At 45.4% G+C, this 15,284-nt stretch overlaps 1 protein-coding gene across 3 annotated transcripts in view; it reads left to right on the top strand.

Annotated features, from left to right (window-relative positions):
* The window catches only part of GCC1 (GRIP and coiled-coil domain containing 1), a 57,711-nt gene extending 48,128 nt beyond the window's left edge, over positions 1-9,583 (top strand). For all 3 annotated transcript variants that reach the window (XM_086918852.1, XM_086918851.1, XM_086918850.1), the window contains exons 3-5: positions 1,488-5,003; positions 5,097-5,260; positions 8,970-9,583. In XM_086918852.1, the coding sequence (XP_086774978.1) occupies positions 1,488-2,789 (1,302 nt within the window). In that variant the 3' untranslated portion in view covers positions 2,790-5,003; positions 5,097-5,260; positions 8,970-9,583. The remainder of the gene's footprint in view (positions 1-1,487; positions 5,004-5,096; positions 5,261-8,969) is intronic.
* The last annotated feature ends 5,701 nt before the right edge of the window (positions 9,584-15,284 follow it).

Here is a 15,284-nt window from a genome sequence, read left to right as displayed (position 1 = left end):
TCGGTCTCTTGTTTAAATGGTATTTCCCTTGTGTGCGCATAAACTCCTTTCAGAAATTGAACATAAATTGCACCTGCATCCTTTTTCCCAAGGCAAGTTGTGAAACATGGGATATTTATACGTCCATAGACAAATGTTTACTATCCGCATTTTAGCATGAAAGTGTCTATAAGGGATGAAAGGGCACACATACTTGCGATATATATATATATATATCTCCTGACCAGAGTTTCTTCCCCCAGGAACCACACAAACGACTCGCACTCCAGGGTCTGTGTTTGAATTGCGTTTAATGGCTATATATACATATATATATATATATCTCCGTGGTCGCGCTGTATGTATGTGTGTGGAAAGGGATTTACTTTAAATGACTCTACAGCCCGCATGAATACACTATGTATGTTACATTCTCATAAAAAAATAACTCTTCAAAAAGTTGTCAGCATCCTGTACACATAAAGAACACAGCGATGCTCATTATCCCGCCCATGGACTGGTGCCAGCATATAAACTATAAATAAAAGGAAAACAGTTAAAGGGCTCTCTGTTCTTAAGAAGGAGAAGCGGGGAATGGACCGTGGATATAAAAGTACCAGGATTAGAAACTGCCACACAGTATAATGTAGTCATACGAGATTATCACAGAAGAGGAGAAAACCTAAAGATGCAGAGCTGAGGCCAAACAACTTTCTGAGTCTTGTGGTAAGGGTTGCAAGAGGAAGGAAGAACAAGATGGTGAAACTGCATGAAAGGGGAAACAAAATGAAGTATGAAAAGTGTTAAGCGGCTGAGAGGTGGAGGGAAAGGAGTTGGATTCAAGCAATAGTAAGAACGAGTAAGGTTAGGGGAGATGAATAAGTGGATGTCTTTGGAGGTCTCAGAGGGAACAGGCACCAGGCAGTAATAGGATAAGAGGGTAACTACTACTCCATGTTTTAACTTAACATAGTGTGTGCTTAATAATCCTTTTTATTAGCTCACATAGCCCTTGTTCACTGACTGGGGCAAATGGAGTCCAGCATCAAAGTTTTACCACGCATCTGCATGATTGTTCAGCCTGAAAACTATTACAATTCTACAACCACTCCTCCCTCCAGAAGCTCCTCTCATAAAGACAAGTGACTTTACAGATTATCCTACAGATGTTTCTTATCCAGATAACATCCAGAACACCCCTTGCTTCATTCCAATGCAAGCATGGTGTAAAAGAGCCTTGGGTTTGAGTTTAGGCTGTGTTCACAATCTAACACCTCTTCTGGGTATTAGGTACTGATTGGTTTGTAGGTCAGCGCTCTTTGTTAGACAGATTGCTATTTATACTTTTGGTGCTCCTAGCAGGTCACATCTCTTCCTCTGCCACATACATTCTAAACATAATGATTTTCTGATTATGCCCCTAAAACCTTGTGACTTCGTGATTGGTTGCCATTTTTAGGGTATGTTTAAGTTGTGTGTTTTACCTGTTTTGTGTCATGTCGTTTCAGACCACTCAGGTGGAAGAGCAGCTTCGCCTTTATTCCCAGATGGAGGAGCAGCGGGTGGCCAGCCTGGAGTCTCAAGTCTCTGAAGTCTCTGATCTCCTTGGTACTTATGAGAAAGCCAAGCAGAAGGACCAGGCTACAATTCAAAAACTAAGGGACCGCATTGTGCAGCTGGACATGGAGAACAAAACATTGGCCATCGCTGCGTCCAGCAGGTCTTTGGCGGATATGAACATGGAGGAGCCAAGCTTGGATATCAATGTTTTGAAGGACAAAATGGAAAGGCTGAAGAGGTTACTGCAGTTGGCAGCAAAAAAGAGTCCACAGACTCTAGACATAGAAAAGCTCTGTGAAATTGAGCTAGCAAAAAACGATGCAACTGATGGAGAGAAAGCCACTGCTTTGTACTACCAACAAGAGCTGAAGCAGCTTAAGGAGGAGTTTGAGAGGTATAAAATGAGGGCACAGGTAGTACTAAAAAACAAAAACACCAAGGATAGCAACCTTGCCAAGGAGCTGGAGGAGGCTCAGGAGCAGGTTGCAGAGCTCAAGGAAAAGTACATTGCCCTGCGGCTGACTTGTGATGAGCTGGAGAGGCAGCATGCAGGAGAAATAGAAGCCAAGAAGCAGGAGGTGGTCCACTTGGCACTCCTCCACAAACAGGAACTGGAGAAATGCCTGCAGGAGTATCGAGAGAAGACGGCCATGCTGGATGAAGAGATGCACAAGCAAAGAGACCGAGCAATGGCCCTTCTGTCGGAAAAAGATCAGGAGGTGGAGCAGTTGAGATCCACTGCTATGTCCTACGCCTTTCCAGGGGGCAAGATGTCAACATCATCCAACGGCGAGAACATCCCTGACAACACCACAGACTTTTCTTCCCAGGATGGCCTTCCCCAGGCACTGCACTTACACAGTGCCAATGAGCCAACATTCCTCCTCTACGTTGAGCAGCTTTCCCGAAAAGAAGTGGAAATAGGAGCTTTGCGCAAACAAAAGCACAGACTTGAGGTGGAGGTGCACCAACTTCAGGATAAGCTGCTTGTGGAGGAAGAGCAGCACAAGGATCAGGTCTCTGCCCTGCAGGCCCTCCTTCAGAAGGACCTGCGGGACAAAGGACGAGAGGGAGCCAACTTGGAGTATCTCAAGAACATTGTGTACCGCTTCCTGACCCTGCCTGACCTGCTCGGGCGCCAGCAGACACTCTCCGCCATATTGACTATCTTGCATTTCAGCCCGGAGGAGAAGCGGATTGTGTTGAAACATCAGAGTAGTGGCAGCTGGTGGCCATCGGGGAAAAGATGAAGCTAGCTGTGGCTCCCAGCGGCCTGGGGATGCCAATAACGCCTGGCCCCTCACTGCCAGTGGAAGACAAACCCTTAATGCAGGACGCCACAGACAATGTCTAGCATTTGTAAATACGTTGATTTTTTTGTAAATGATTGCTCTTTTGTATGAAAGTGATGAGATACAGTGTGCTTTTATATCCACAGATAGGGACCAGGAGTTAATTGTTTGCTCCCAAAGAAATCGGGGTCGTTTACAATATTGGATATTAGCAAACCCTCAGTATTGTAAAACAGTGGTGATTTGTTGATTTTCTCTGCTCATTGCTCCTTGCCTCTTCGATGTAATCGTTTTAACTTTCAGCCTAAGGTCACGTGGCAGTGTTTGACAAGCCAAAGCAGATTTACAGCCTTTTCCCCAGCTGCAGTCATATTTGTTTCGATGTGAAATGATTGAAGCTTAAGGTAATGGGGGAAAACTCACTCGCCAATATTCCCTCCCATGGCAGGGAGATTGCAGCTATAACTTTTGGTTTTGGGTTCTTCTTTGTCCTGAATTTTTTTATTAATCATTTAATTTGCTTTGATTTAATACCGGGGCAAGATTTGTGAGTTTCAGAGTTTCCTATAACCAGAACTTTTAACCCATTTTTCCTGAAGCCGTTCTTTATAGTTTCATCTAAGAAACTGGGGAAAGCTACACCAAGTTTTGACCAACTCTGCAGAGGCAGATCATTGGATTGAAGTGTTAATAAAAGGCATTTTATCCATACACTAGTATTTCTTCAAAGTACATGCTGTGTGTCTCTGTCACCTATATAAAGCCGGGGTACAGTGTATTGTAAGTTCGCTTTTCCCTCTTTTTATTTACGTTTTAACTTTTCAACCTTTTCCTTTTGGTGTTTTCTATTTCTCAGTAACATTTGCGGGAAAGTATTATTATGTGTATATACACGTGAAGACCTTCATGCAGTAGAAAGGATCTACTCATGTGGCAGAATAGACACCGTATAGAAATAAAGCACAACAAACCTGACTTCTTTCGGTGATTGTTTGATAAAATGGACATCTGCAGTGCACTGACCACACAAAAAAGGTACAGTAAAGCCAGCAAAAGTGCACACTCACACACCCGTCCCTCGCCCATGCCCCTTATCCCCACAAGCAGAGCAGGGCTCTCACTGGAGACCGTTTTTGCCAGGATACGTTAGATGTGTAGGACTCCTGGAATAGCAGTATACTATTCTTACAGAATGGATACAACATGTGCAGAAGTTCTGCCTCCCTGTCACTTGCACATACCCCCAGCATCTATCAAGCAGAAGTGGAGGACACTTATTCTCCAACATCGCAGCAAAGACTTGGAACAGCCTCCCCAAGTACCTCTGGACCATCACCTCACTTCCGGAATTCCGAATGGCCCTCAAGACCTGGCTGTTAGAATAAGCCTCCGGGGCCTGCAAGCACCTGTATACCCTAAAAGGTGACTAGTCACGCTTTATAAATCCTGATTAATTTAGAAGTCATGCAAACGTCTCTTAAACACAAACCGAGTGCAGCTTGGGCAGGAGCAGTGCAAGCTTCCCTTACATGCACATCTGGGTTTGCCTAATAATTAGAGCTGCAGTCTTTCTTCTTACAGAAAGATGAGCTTGGAAAGGTGCATTGTTGATCTGTCTCACACAGTACATAGACATTGTGAGCAGCAAGAGTGCAAGGTTTCCCGTACTCATCACACATAGGAGGTGCTGCAAATGTAGCAACACTGCAAGCTTTCAGCCCTACTCCAAAGCCAGCCAAATGTCATGACCTGTTCATAACATTTCCAGTACATATTGAGCAGTGCTTTACTGCAAAAAGGAATTGAAAATTGCAAGAGGATTTCCCATTGACTGTGTGGCGTGTGCCCCTTACCCTCCTTTATCAGCATTAGACTGGGAACCATGTAACTAAAATCAGCAGTAGCCTGCTTGAAGCCTAGCAGCTGTGTCAAGTAAAGGACAAGCAAAAGTGCCAATATGCTGAGGGGTATGGCGTGAGAACCTACAATAGCATAGTGGGGTTAGTTGAACCTTCTAAATGTGCACCTTGTTTTATGACTGATTCTGATACGAAGTTGACTGAGAACCAAATACTGGCACATTCTTTCTGACGGGGTATTAATATTCTTCGGTTGTCAAAAAGCATGAGAAGTACAGAAGAAGGGTTCCAATACTTTAAGCAGTATTCAACTGCAAAAATAAATTATTCATTATGTTAGGATTTCACAGTGGTGCTACAGCTCACTCTCTCGTCAGCACCCAACAGTATTAGTATGGGAATATAGACCACTACAAAAATTGTCTTCTCAGATCTACCTCTGCCTTTGTTCTTGCTCCCTCTCTCTCATGCATGTTACAACAGCAAAGGATGGAACCTGTTCGCACTGTTTCCGAAATCAAGATTAAATGCTTCATATGTGTGTATTTAAGATTAATTATTAGATGTTATGTTATGTTAATTTTATTTGTATAGCGCATGGCTACCCCAGCTACTGGGCGTCCCAGCGCTTATGGCCATATCAGGGGGGTGCAACAGCGCGGCCAGTGAGAGAGGGTTAAATGGAAGAAAACAGACAGGTTTTGATCTGTTTCCGGAAGAGCATATGATTAGTGGTGGCCCGAGCCGTTAGGGGGATCGAATTCCATAGCTTCGGGGCCAAGTACCTAAAGGAGCGGCCACCAGCTCTGCTCCTCCGGATCTTGATAGTGGTGGCAAGAGACAGATCCGCCGAGCGGGGGGCATGCGTGGGTGCATACAGGGCGCAAAGTCCCTGCAGAATTTGTGGACCGGAGCCATACAGAATTCTATGGATTATGCACAGGGTTTTGAATTGGATGCGTTGTTTAACTGGCAGCCAATGCAAATGTCGAATAATCGGGGAGGTATGGCAGGTTTTTGGCAATGCAAACAGAATACGGGCCGCAGCATTCTGAGCTCTTTGTAGTCTATTTATCACTATCAGGTTAGAGCCAAGTATAAGAGCATTACAATAGTCTAGATGGGATAAGACTAAAGCCTGGACTATAACCTGGTGAGTGGGGGGCTCAAAGAAGCCAAGAATGGGTTTAAGGGAGCGTAAGCGACCATAGCTGATGCCTGCCACTTTTTTGGCATGTGACTCTAAGGAGAGTGAGCTATCCAGCATCACGCCCAGATTTTAACTACCTCCTTAGGAATAGGTGAGGGTCCTAGTGTGGGGGGCCACCAGTGTTTGTTCCATCTCTGAGTTTCAGTACCTATTAGAAGAACCTCCGTTTTGGAGGAGTTTAGCTGAAGGCAGTTCTGGGACAGCCAGTTTGATATGGCCAAGATATCTTCTTGGAATTTGGTTTGGTCCATCTCGATGTTTTTGGAGAAGGTGAAAATAAGCTGCGTATAGTCAACGTACGATATTAGCCTAATCCCACGTTCTCGAGCCAACAAAGCCAGGGGTCAGACATACACATTGAACAATGTGGGGCTGAGCGCAGAGCCCTGCGGGACCCCACACTCCAACGCGTGCCTGCTGGACGAGTACAAAAATATTTACAACAAGGGGTGGTGAGGGACAGAGTCTCTGAATTAAGCAGAAAGCTCTCACCCAGTCAGGAGATCAGGGCTAGATCCAACACCGTTTTTTAGCTCACTGCACCATCCCAGTTTCAGAACCTGGCTGTATGCAAATTAGTCTGTTCCTGTCCCAGTGCATGATGGGAACAGGGCAAACCAAACTACAAAAGCCAATTCTTACACTGGGAAGGAAACAAGCTCCCGGGGACCGGTTTCTGGCATTACAGCCGTCTTCGGCCCGGTTTGCTTGAATCCTGATGGTGCAATGAGCAAGGGTCTCACATCTGAGAATACCCTTCCACGCTTAGGGTGGACAAAAATATTTACAACAAGGGGTGGTGAGGGACAGAGTCTCTGAATTAAGCAGAAAGCTCTCACCCAGTCAGGAGATCAGGGCTAGATCCAACACCGTTTTTTAGCTCACTGCACCATCCCAGTTTCAGAACCTGGCTGTATGCAAATTAGTCTGTTCCTCTCCCAGTGCATGATGGGAACAGGGCAAACCAAACTACAAAAGCCAATTCTTACACTGGGAAGGAAACAAGCTCCCGGGGACCGGTTTCTGGCATTACAGCCGTCTTCGGCCCGGTTTGCTTGAATCCTGATGGTGCAATGAGCAAGGGTCTCACATCTGAGAATACCCTTCCACGCTTAGGGTGGACAAAATGATTCAGAAAAGGGGGTGGTGATGAAGAGTGTCTGAATTAAGCAGATCACTCTTACCCAGTCCAAAGATCAGGGCTTGATCCATCACCGTTTTTTAGCTCACTGCTGGACGAGTACGGCGGGGCATGCACCTGGAAGGAACGGTCAGTTAAAAAAGACACAAACCAATCCAAGGCACTCTCTCTGACTCCGATCTCCCACAGTCGCTCAAGCAAGATCCTGTGGGAGACCCTGTCAAAGGCCGCGCTCAAGTCCAGCAGAACCAGAAACGAAGTCTCGCCCTGGTCCTGCACCTCCCTTAGATGTTCCGTAATGGCCAGTAAGGCAGACTCCATGCTATGTTTGACACAGAGGCCATTCTGGGACTTGTCCAGAAATCCTTTAGATTCCAGGTAGGTGGTCAGAATATAATTCACATGGGCTTCCGCCACCTTAGCAAGGTATGGTAGTAGGGAGATGGATCTAAAGCTATCCGGCCTAGCGGGGTCTAAAGCTATCCGGCCTAGCGGGGTCTAACGTAGGTTTTGTTAAGAGTGGGACTACCTTAGCATGTTTCCAAGATTTGGGGATGGCTGCTAACTGAAGTGAGTTGTTGATCAGCGTCAGCCCCTCCCGCAAGATGGAATCCTTGAAAGTTCTGAACAGGTCAGGTTTTACAGGATCCTCCGGGTAGCCGGACTTTACCTTTGAGGCTAGAGATTCCATCACAGTCTGCTCAATAAGTGGCAGGATTAGAAGTGAACATGGGAGGACAACTGGACCTATGGTAGGGCTGGGGGACGTAGTGTGTCCTTCCGGGTGTAGAGAATTATATATCCCTTTTACTTTATCCAGGAAGAAACATGATAGCTCTTCACACTGTGCGTCCGATACTATCAAATTGGCAGTTCCCTCCGGGGCCTTGGTCAGATCCTTCACTAAGGCAAAGATAGTTTTGGAGCGGTTGGTGCTGGAGTTGATCAGGTCAGTATAATACTTTGCTTTGGTCGACTTAATAAGTTTATGATATTCTTTAGTGGCAGCTCTAAAGTTAGTTTTGGCCAAATGATCATATGATCGCCTCCAAATACGCTCCAATACCTTGCATTGCTTTTTTATTTCTGCAAGAGCCTCAGAGTACCACGGATGGGACTGCACACGTTTGGGCCTTGATCGTTTCATAGGGATGAAATGGTCAAATGACTCATTTATCCATTCCCTGTAGGCTGTGTCTGCCTCCTCAATGTTGCTAGGCCAGACTGGACAAGATGTTTTCAGTCTGGTTTCAAACGGGACATTATCCAGTTTGTTCCACGGGCGTCTCCACAGCAAGGGGGGAAGTTTTTTCCTACGGCTAGCTGGGAATTTAATCGAGATAAGGATCGGGAAGTGATCGGTCCAGCTAAGAGGGCTAGGAGTAGTGATTGTGACTTCCTGGATATTTGTGAACAATGGGTCCAGAAGATGGCCTGCCTGATGTGATGGTCCATTCACTAGCTGATTCAGCTGACAGGCCTCCAGGTCTCCCAGAAACTTTAGTATAGTGGGTGAGTCAAGACGCTCAAGGTGGAGATTGAGGTCCCCCAACACAGTAAAGTTTGCTGAGTGAAGAGCTAGCGCTGAGATGTTCGATACTAGTGAGTCCTGGAAGGCGCTCGCTGGCCTTGGTGGGCGGTATATCAGAAGACCCGCAAGGGTAAAAGTGTCAGAGACCCTCACCTTAAATATCGCACTCTCACAGTTAGCAATATTTATGGGTGCAAGTATAGTTGTTCTTAAAAATTACATCTAAGCCACCCCCTTCCTATGGGTCTGTTTTGGGCACATATAAGGTAGCCTAGAGGGAGAGCCTGGGTAGAGACAGCCAGGATGTATTCGGTTAGCCACGTTTCTGTCATAAATAAAAGGTCGGGGGAATAGTCTGTGAGTAGCTCATAAACATCTTCATGGTGTTTCACTGTAGTGCACTGTAGCTTACTTTTTTCCACAAATTGCTGATAGACTTGATTATTTTATGGAGCGTACGTCTACTGTTTTACACTGTTTAGCAAAAGCAGATTTAAGGCCTGTGTTAAGCACATGTATCAACATATAGTGTGAAAGTGCCTCATTTGCGCTCAATGCCTGAATTACAGATCCTTCAACTGTACCATAAGCTCTGGTCCCATTACAAAGCACCAAGATGCAGAATATTATGATGATGATGATGATAAAGACGGATTTATAAAGCGCACAGCTGCTCTTGGACTATGGCCGTCCCTTATGGCTTCTACTCAGAATTTGGCAGGGATGCAGCAGAAACAGTAGTTGTCTGGGAGCTGCCAGCATCCATGCGTTGCCCAATTGCTGTTTCAAGCAGCACACTCCTCAACATATTGTCATTTGTTATTTATTTGGGACAGCTGATAGGCTCCCTTGGAATCCTGTTTCTCTCCTATTCGAAACCACCTAGTTGGGAATTTCTGTGGCTCACTGAGTCTTTTTCTGGGACAGCGTCTTCAGCTTAAAACTCTCGTCCTTCAACCCTTGAAACCATTCACTACCTTCTGAAAACAATAAAGGCACATTTTTTTCAAACGATGCTTGCTGTATTGTTTCACAAAGAGCTGATTTCTCCCTCATGCTTGTCTCCAATGTTCTTAACATTTATTGTTTTGTTGCCCCTATCTCAATGTAAAGCTGTTCCTTTTGAATGCTTCATTAAAAAGCTCCCTAATACCATTGAGGTCGAGGCGTGCTGTAGAAATATCAAAGTTAACAATTTATATATTTTCAAAATTTTCTACCCAAATCCCCCTTCCTCCAATTGGCATTGCACACACTATTGGTTCCTTATGTGTTGTAGATAGACATATGAAGTCGGACAAGCACACATCCTCATCCATACCATATGATGCATTTCAGTTGATGATTGTAGCCTTCAGGTGCACATTGTTAAATACCCTCAAGCCCTCTGTGGTAGTTGTATGTTGTGTGAGAACATATCACTAGGCATTGAGTTGCGCTCTCAGCACCAAAGTGTGCCGGCCTAGAACCACATCCAGTGTAATTACCCAGTGTTACAATGAGTACACATTGTTAATTCCATGAGTAACTTGTGGACTGACCTGGGCTTTGAATTTCACACAGCACAAGTCAATCTTATCATTTTCCTCTTGTTTGTAGCATATCCAGGGGCGACTCCTCCACGTGGGCGGAGGAGCGTCACCCTACTGCTTTCCTACAATGCAAGAAGCCAAAACATAAAATGATCTTATGAATACAATTTTATGTTTCTGCTTCTTGCTCTGCGAAAAAGCAGAATGGTTTGGTTGGGGGCGGGCAGTCCTGCTGCAGGGCAGAGGAGGAGTGGCTTGCCCACTGTTGTGGGCACAGACTGTTTGGGTGCCCCTGGGCCGACCAAACCAGTCATAAGCACTCTCTTGTTTTTAGGTCTCGCCTAGCGAATGCAGCGCATGCACTGCTTCGCCTTGGTGAGACTCTATTGTTGTTGCTTTGGTGCGGAAGTGAGACAAACCATGTGCATACCTGGACAGCCGATGTGCACTCTCACGGAGTGTGCATCAACTTGGGGCCGGACAGCACATAGGCATGCGCACAGCGTGTCTTTCAGCTCGTTTCAGCTGATGGGGGATATTGTAGCAAATAAAAATACCACTGTGAGACACCAGGTGGCAGCAACAGCATTATAATGTCATTTTATGCAGCAGGAGTTTTCTGGAGAGCACTTCTTTCGAGGGCTGATGGAAGCGGTCTCGAGCGGTCATAAAAAGGCAATTATTTGAGACTAATATGTGAAGGCATGTCTGCCGTTTTTCTTTCTTTACGTCCACAGCTATTAAGTTCGCTTGTTGTCATTTGGTAAAAAAAAAGTTTTTTTGTTCTATTTTTTTATTTTTGATCTGATTTCTTGTAGTTCTTTTCTTGAGCCATCACTGGCACCACCTATGTACACCCACACACCATCCATGTCACCTGCGACACATAACAAACACCACAATTCCAACCCAGGTGTTCAGCCATAAAATGTAAAAGCAGCTGTCCTCAGCGAGGAAACTATGGATTTTACCCAGTAAAGATAAACACCCCGAGTTTGAGCGAGGGTCCGGTAACAAAAAACAACGCAGGGTAGGAGGTTTCCAAAACGTCACATGCGATTGATAATGGGCATCTCCGAATGAGGGCCATTGTGTTAGTGAGGTTGAAGCTGGACAAAGGCTCCAAAGCAATTCATAATGTCATGTCATTTATATCTCATGATGTCATAAAGGCATCACCCCTTCACCCAACTCCATTACTGGGCAGCATTCCATTCCTGCGGAGCTAGAGTCCAGCTATTCAATACAGCATATATACAAGGCGTGTCACCTGATCTTGATCCCACTTCATGTCAATTTCTCTTTCGGTCAACATGACATCATTTCGATTACATAATCAATATTCCAATTAGTCGTGAAACCTAAAAGATCCCACCTCTTCTCTGCCATGGAATAGTGGAAAGAGGGTCCTGACATGGAGAGCTCAGCCTGCGTCATACTAGACCCATAAGAAAAAACAAACCCCCTCTCGATCTTGCTCCATGCTATGGGTGAGTGTGTGGGACTCCACACAGTCTGGGACATAAAGGAAAGGAACCATCAGGGTCCTGCCTCTGAGCCAAACACCTAGTCCGCACTCTCTACTCTTTACATGCAGCCTGAGGCTAAGACTGAAGTAGGGGGATGTATAGGGAACGACATTTGCAAAATATTTAAATGTTGCCCAACGAGCCCCATCCCCGACGGTTAAGTCTACCTCTGTCTCATTCAAGGCCGTGACTTGCTAGTCGTCTCTTTTTTGAGGTAACCGATACACTAACCTGTGGTATCCTGGCTGCAGTGCATGCATCCAGCTCCATGGCAACTGGATGATGCTCTGTAATAGAATTCCAGAATGATGAGATAAGGAGGGCAGTTGAAGGAGAGATAATGAAGATGTGAGATGTACTTGTTTGTTCTACAATCTTGGATGTACTCCTCTTTACATTTTGGTGACGTTTGATGGATCAACAAGCAGAGATTATGATGGACCCATGCAGATCCAACTACCTTTACATTTTTAAATATTTTAAAACTTATTACCAAATGTTTGTTTTTGCTCATAATCTTTACTTAATTACTCTCCACTGATCAACTTCAAGAATTATTCCTTAATGTATCTTCCGGCATTCAAGTGAAGAGATTTCATCTCAAACAGCTGGACGTCAAGAATTCACTTGTGACTTAATCGTAAGTAGTGTGTAAATGACTACGCTGAATAAGAGATGACTGATGACTTGATAGCGTTGAACAAGAAGTTACTGTTGAACGTCTAGCAGCTGTGGACTTGCTTGCACCTTGAATAATGGAGTGCATCTAACAGTGTGGATTGAAGATTGGATTAAATCTCCACAAGTATTCACTGTGAGAGTGCACCTTACGGAGCGATTTGCTACTGCTTCAAATTTTATTCAAATTATAGTTCTTTACATTAAAATGTGTACTTTGTTCTAACCTCTGCATCTCGGACGGTTTGAACCAATGGCGCTTCTCAGCCGCATTATTCGAGCGGCGGCGCCGCCATTCTATTGCTATGCGTGAGCCAGCCTTTCCGTGCAGCCTTCCTGTTGCGCGCACCACATACAGGTTTGACTTCACGGAAGTAAACGCACGAAGCGCTACACACCTCATCATCACATAAGGTCAAGTACACAACTTCGCGTACCTCCATTTTGTTGCAAGTACCGGCATAGCAACGAGAATCTCCGATCGGAAGATATTCTCTTACAACGTTTTAAAAGAATTTCAAGGTACTTTCTTTATAAATTTAAATACAAATTGTAGTTTTTCCACGGTGATGTGCACACCACACATCACAATAAATCCTATCTTTACACGGTGATGTATTCACCTCATAGCAAAGATTGCACATCGGATTCCTTTGTTTTCTTTTACACGGTGATGTGCACACCTCATAACAAAGTTGGCACATCGGAATTCATTACTTTTACGCGGTGATGTGCACACCTCATAGCAGTTATAGCACATCTTATTCCTTATTTTTACACAGTGATGTGCACACCTTATAACTTATTGCACATCGGTTTATTGACTGTTTCACAAGTGATGTACATTCATTAGATTATATTCTTGTTTACGCTCCCCTCAATGAAATTTTTGCAATTGTAAGGAAAGCAGAAATGTCTAAAAGATGTGCAGAAGTTGCACTTAAAGACAAAGAAGGTTTAACTGTTAGTAAAATCTTTCATAGCCATACTAAAAAAAAAAATAATAAACGATCATCATCTGATACCAGGAATTTTTTTTATATTTCTAACAAACCTAGAATTGACAAAACTCCCAATTGCTCTAGATGTGGCTATAATGGTCATTATGTTAACGATACAAAATGTCCAGCGTTAAAGTCTAAATGCTCTTATTGTGGTAAGGTTGTTCTGATAGATACATCTGCCGTGTGGATTCCTCACCTTGTGATTCCTCACCTTGTGAATATCCCCTTGCGTCAGCAACATTCGGAAATTCTTTTTGTAGCCTCGTGCCGACGTGGACTTGGACGTCATAGAGACACGGCATCACCCGCGACTCCGCTGACGTCACCGACGCCTACAATAGGCCCACGCCGGCGTGATGACATCAGTTCCCTTTTTTCCGCGTCGTCGACGCTAACGGTTTTTGGGATACTCTGTAGCTTCTAGTTACTCTGTAGCTGTTTTTCTTCGTTGTTTCCAGTTCTCTTGTCACTTTGTTCGTTAAAATGTCGACAAAGAAGACGGGTTTTAAGCCCTGCAGGGAATGTGGAAAAATTATGTCCGTTACGGACCCGCACCAGGACTGTATTTGGTGCTTGAGCTCCGACCACGACGTGGATGGGTGTTCGACGTGTCAAAAAATGAATCCTAAGGCCTTGCGAGAAAGGGAGTCTAAGCTTCTCGTGGCTAAGCTGAAGGCTGATAAAGAAAGAAAATCTTCGAAGTCCCATTCGAAGAAGTCGAGATCGAGGTCTAGGGAGGCGTCGGCTTCGAGGTCTTCCTCGGATCATGCTTCGAGGTCGCGAAGGAAGCACAAGAAGAGGAGACATGAGTCTCAACGTCATTCGGGTGATAAGTCTGGCTCGAGGTCGAGATCACCCAAGAAGATAAGATCCAAGGTAATTCCTCCACAAGAGGTTTCGGATCAGGAGGGCGAGGCTTCGCCTTCGGAGTCGCCAGTTCATTCACCGGCTCCGGCACCCGATCCGACTCCGGCTCTGTCTCCGGCCCAGGAAGAGGAAGAGGAGGTTCCTGAGGAGGTTGAGGGTTCGACTCCTGTTGTTGAGACAGATTTGAATCTACCTCGAGGTCGACCTGAGCATCCACCTTTTCCAGCTCCAGGTCAGGATCCTTCAGCGTTTCTTAACGCTATGTATGATGTCTTCTCTAAGTCTTGGTACCCCTCTGGAGCGCCTTCGGGTCCTATGGGTCCAATGGCATTTAATTTGGGGGTGCCTCTTTCATACACCCCGGCACCTTTCATGCCGTTTTTGCCGGCTCCGACTCCGCTGTGGCAGTACCAGGCTCCACCGAGGTCGACGCCGATGTCGACGCCGGCTCGTCCGAAGTCGACGACTCCAAGCAAGTCTTTGGAACATCCTTCTAAGCCTTTGGGTTCGGTTCCGACGTCGGCTCCGACGTCGGCTCCGGCGCCGTCGGAGTCGACAGTGGATCCGGCTGCACTCTGAGTTAAGCAGAGATCTAGAAGGGAGGCTCAACGTCTGCTAGAAGAGCAGAGGTATTGTGAGTCTCATTCTGACTTGGAAGAAGGTGACCTGGATGAAAATTATTTCGAAGATCTAGCAGAGGCTAGTGGACTTGAATTTTCCCCAGAGTGGGTCTTGCAATCAGGCTCTGATGTGCCGTCTAAGGATGTTCAGCCATATCACGTGGTGATGAGAAAAGCAGCGGGTCTTTTAGGCTTAAAATTGCCTACTGTTGAGTTCAACTCGAATCTGCTTACTGAGATTCTTCATTCTCCGAGCTCGGCAGTGGAGCCCTTGCTCCCTTTTAATGATGCTTTGACTGAACCCATTATGGAGGTGTGGAAGAAGCCTCTTTCTGCTCCTGCAGTCTCGAAAGGTGTGGCTCGGAGGTATAGAGTGGCTTCTGAGGACCCTGCCTTTTTGTCGACACACCCTTCTCCTGAAAGTTTGGTGATCCAAGCGGCATGTTCCAAGAAGTCAGTAGGTGCTTTTCCCCAAGTTCCTG

This window comes from Lissotriton vulgaris, chromosome 1_1, assembly GCF_964263255.1.
Source record: "Lissotriton vulgaris chromosome 1_1, aLisVul1.2, whole genome shotgun sequence".
Taxonomy (NCBI): domain Eukaryota; kingdom Metazoa; phylum Chordata; class Amphibia; order Caudata; family Salamandridae; genus Lissotriton; species Lissotriton vulgaris.
This window is presented reverse-complemented; position numbering and strand designations above follow the sequence as displayed.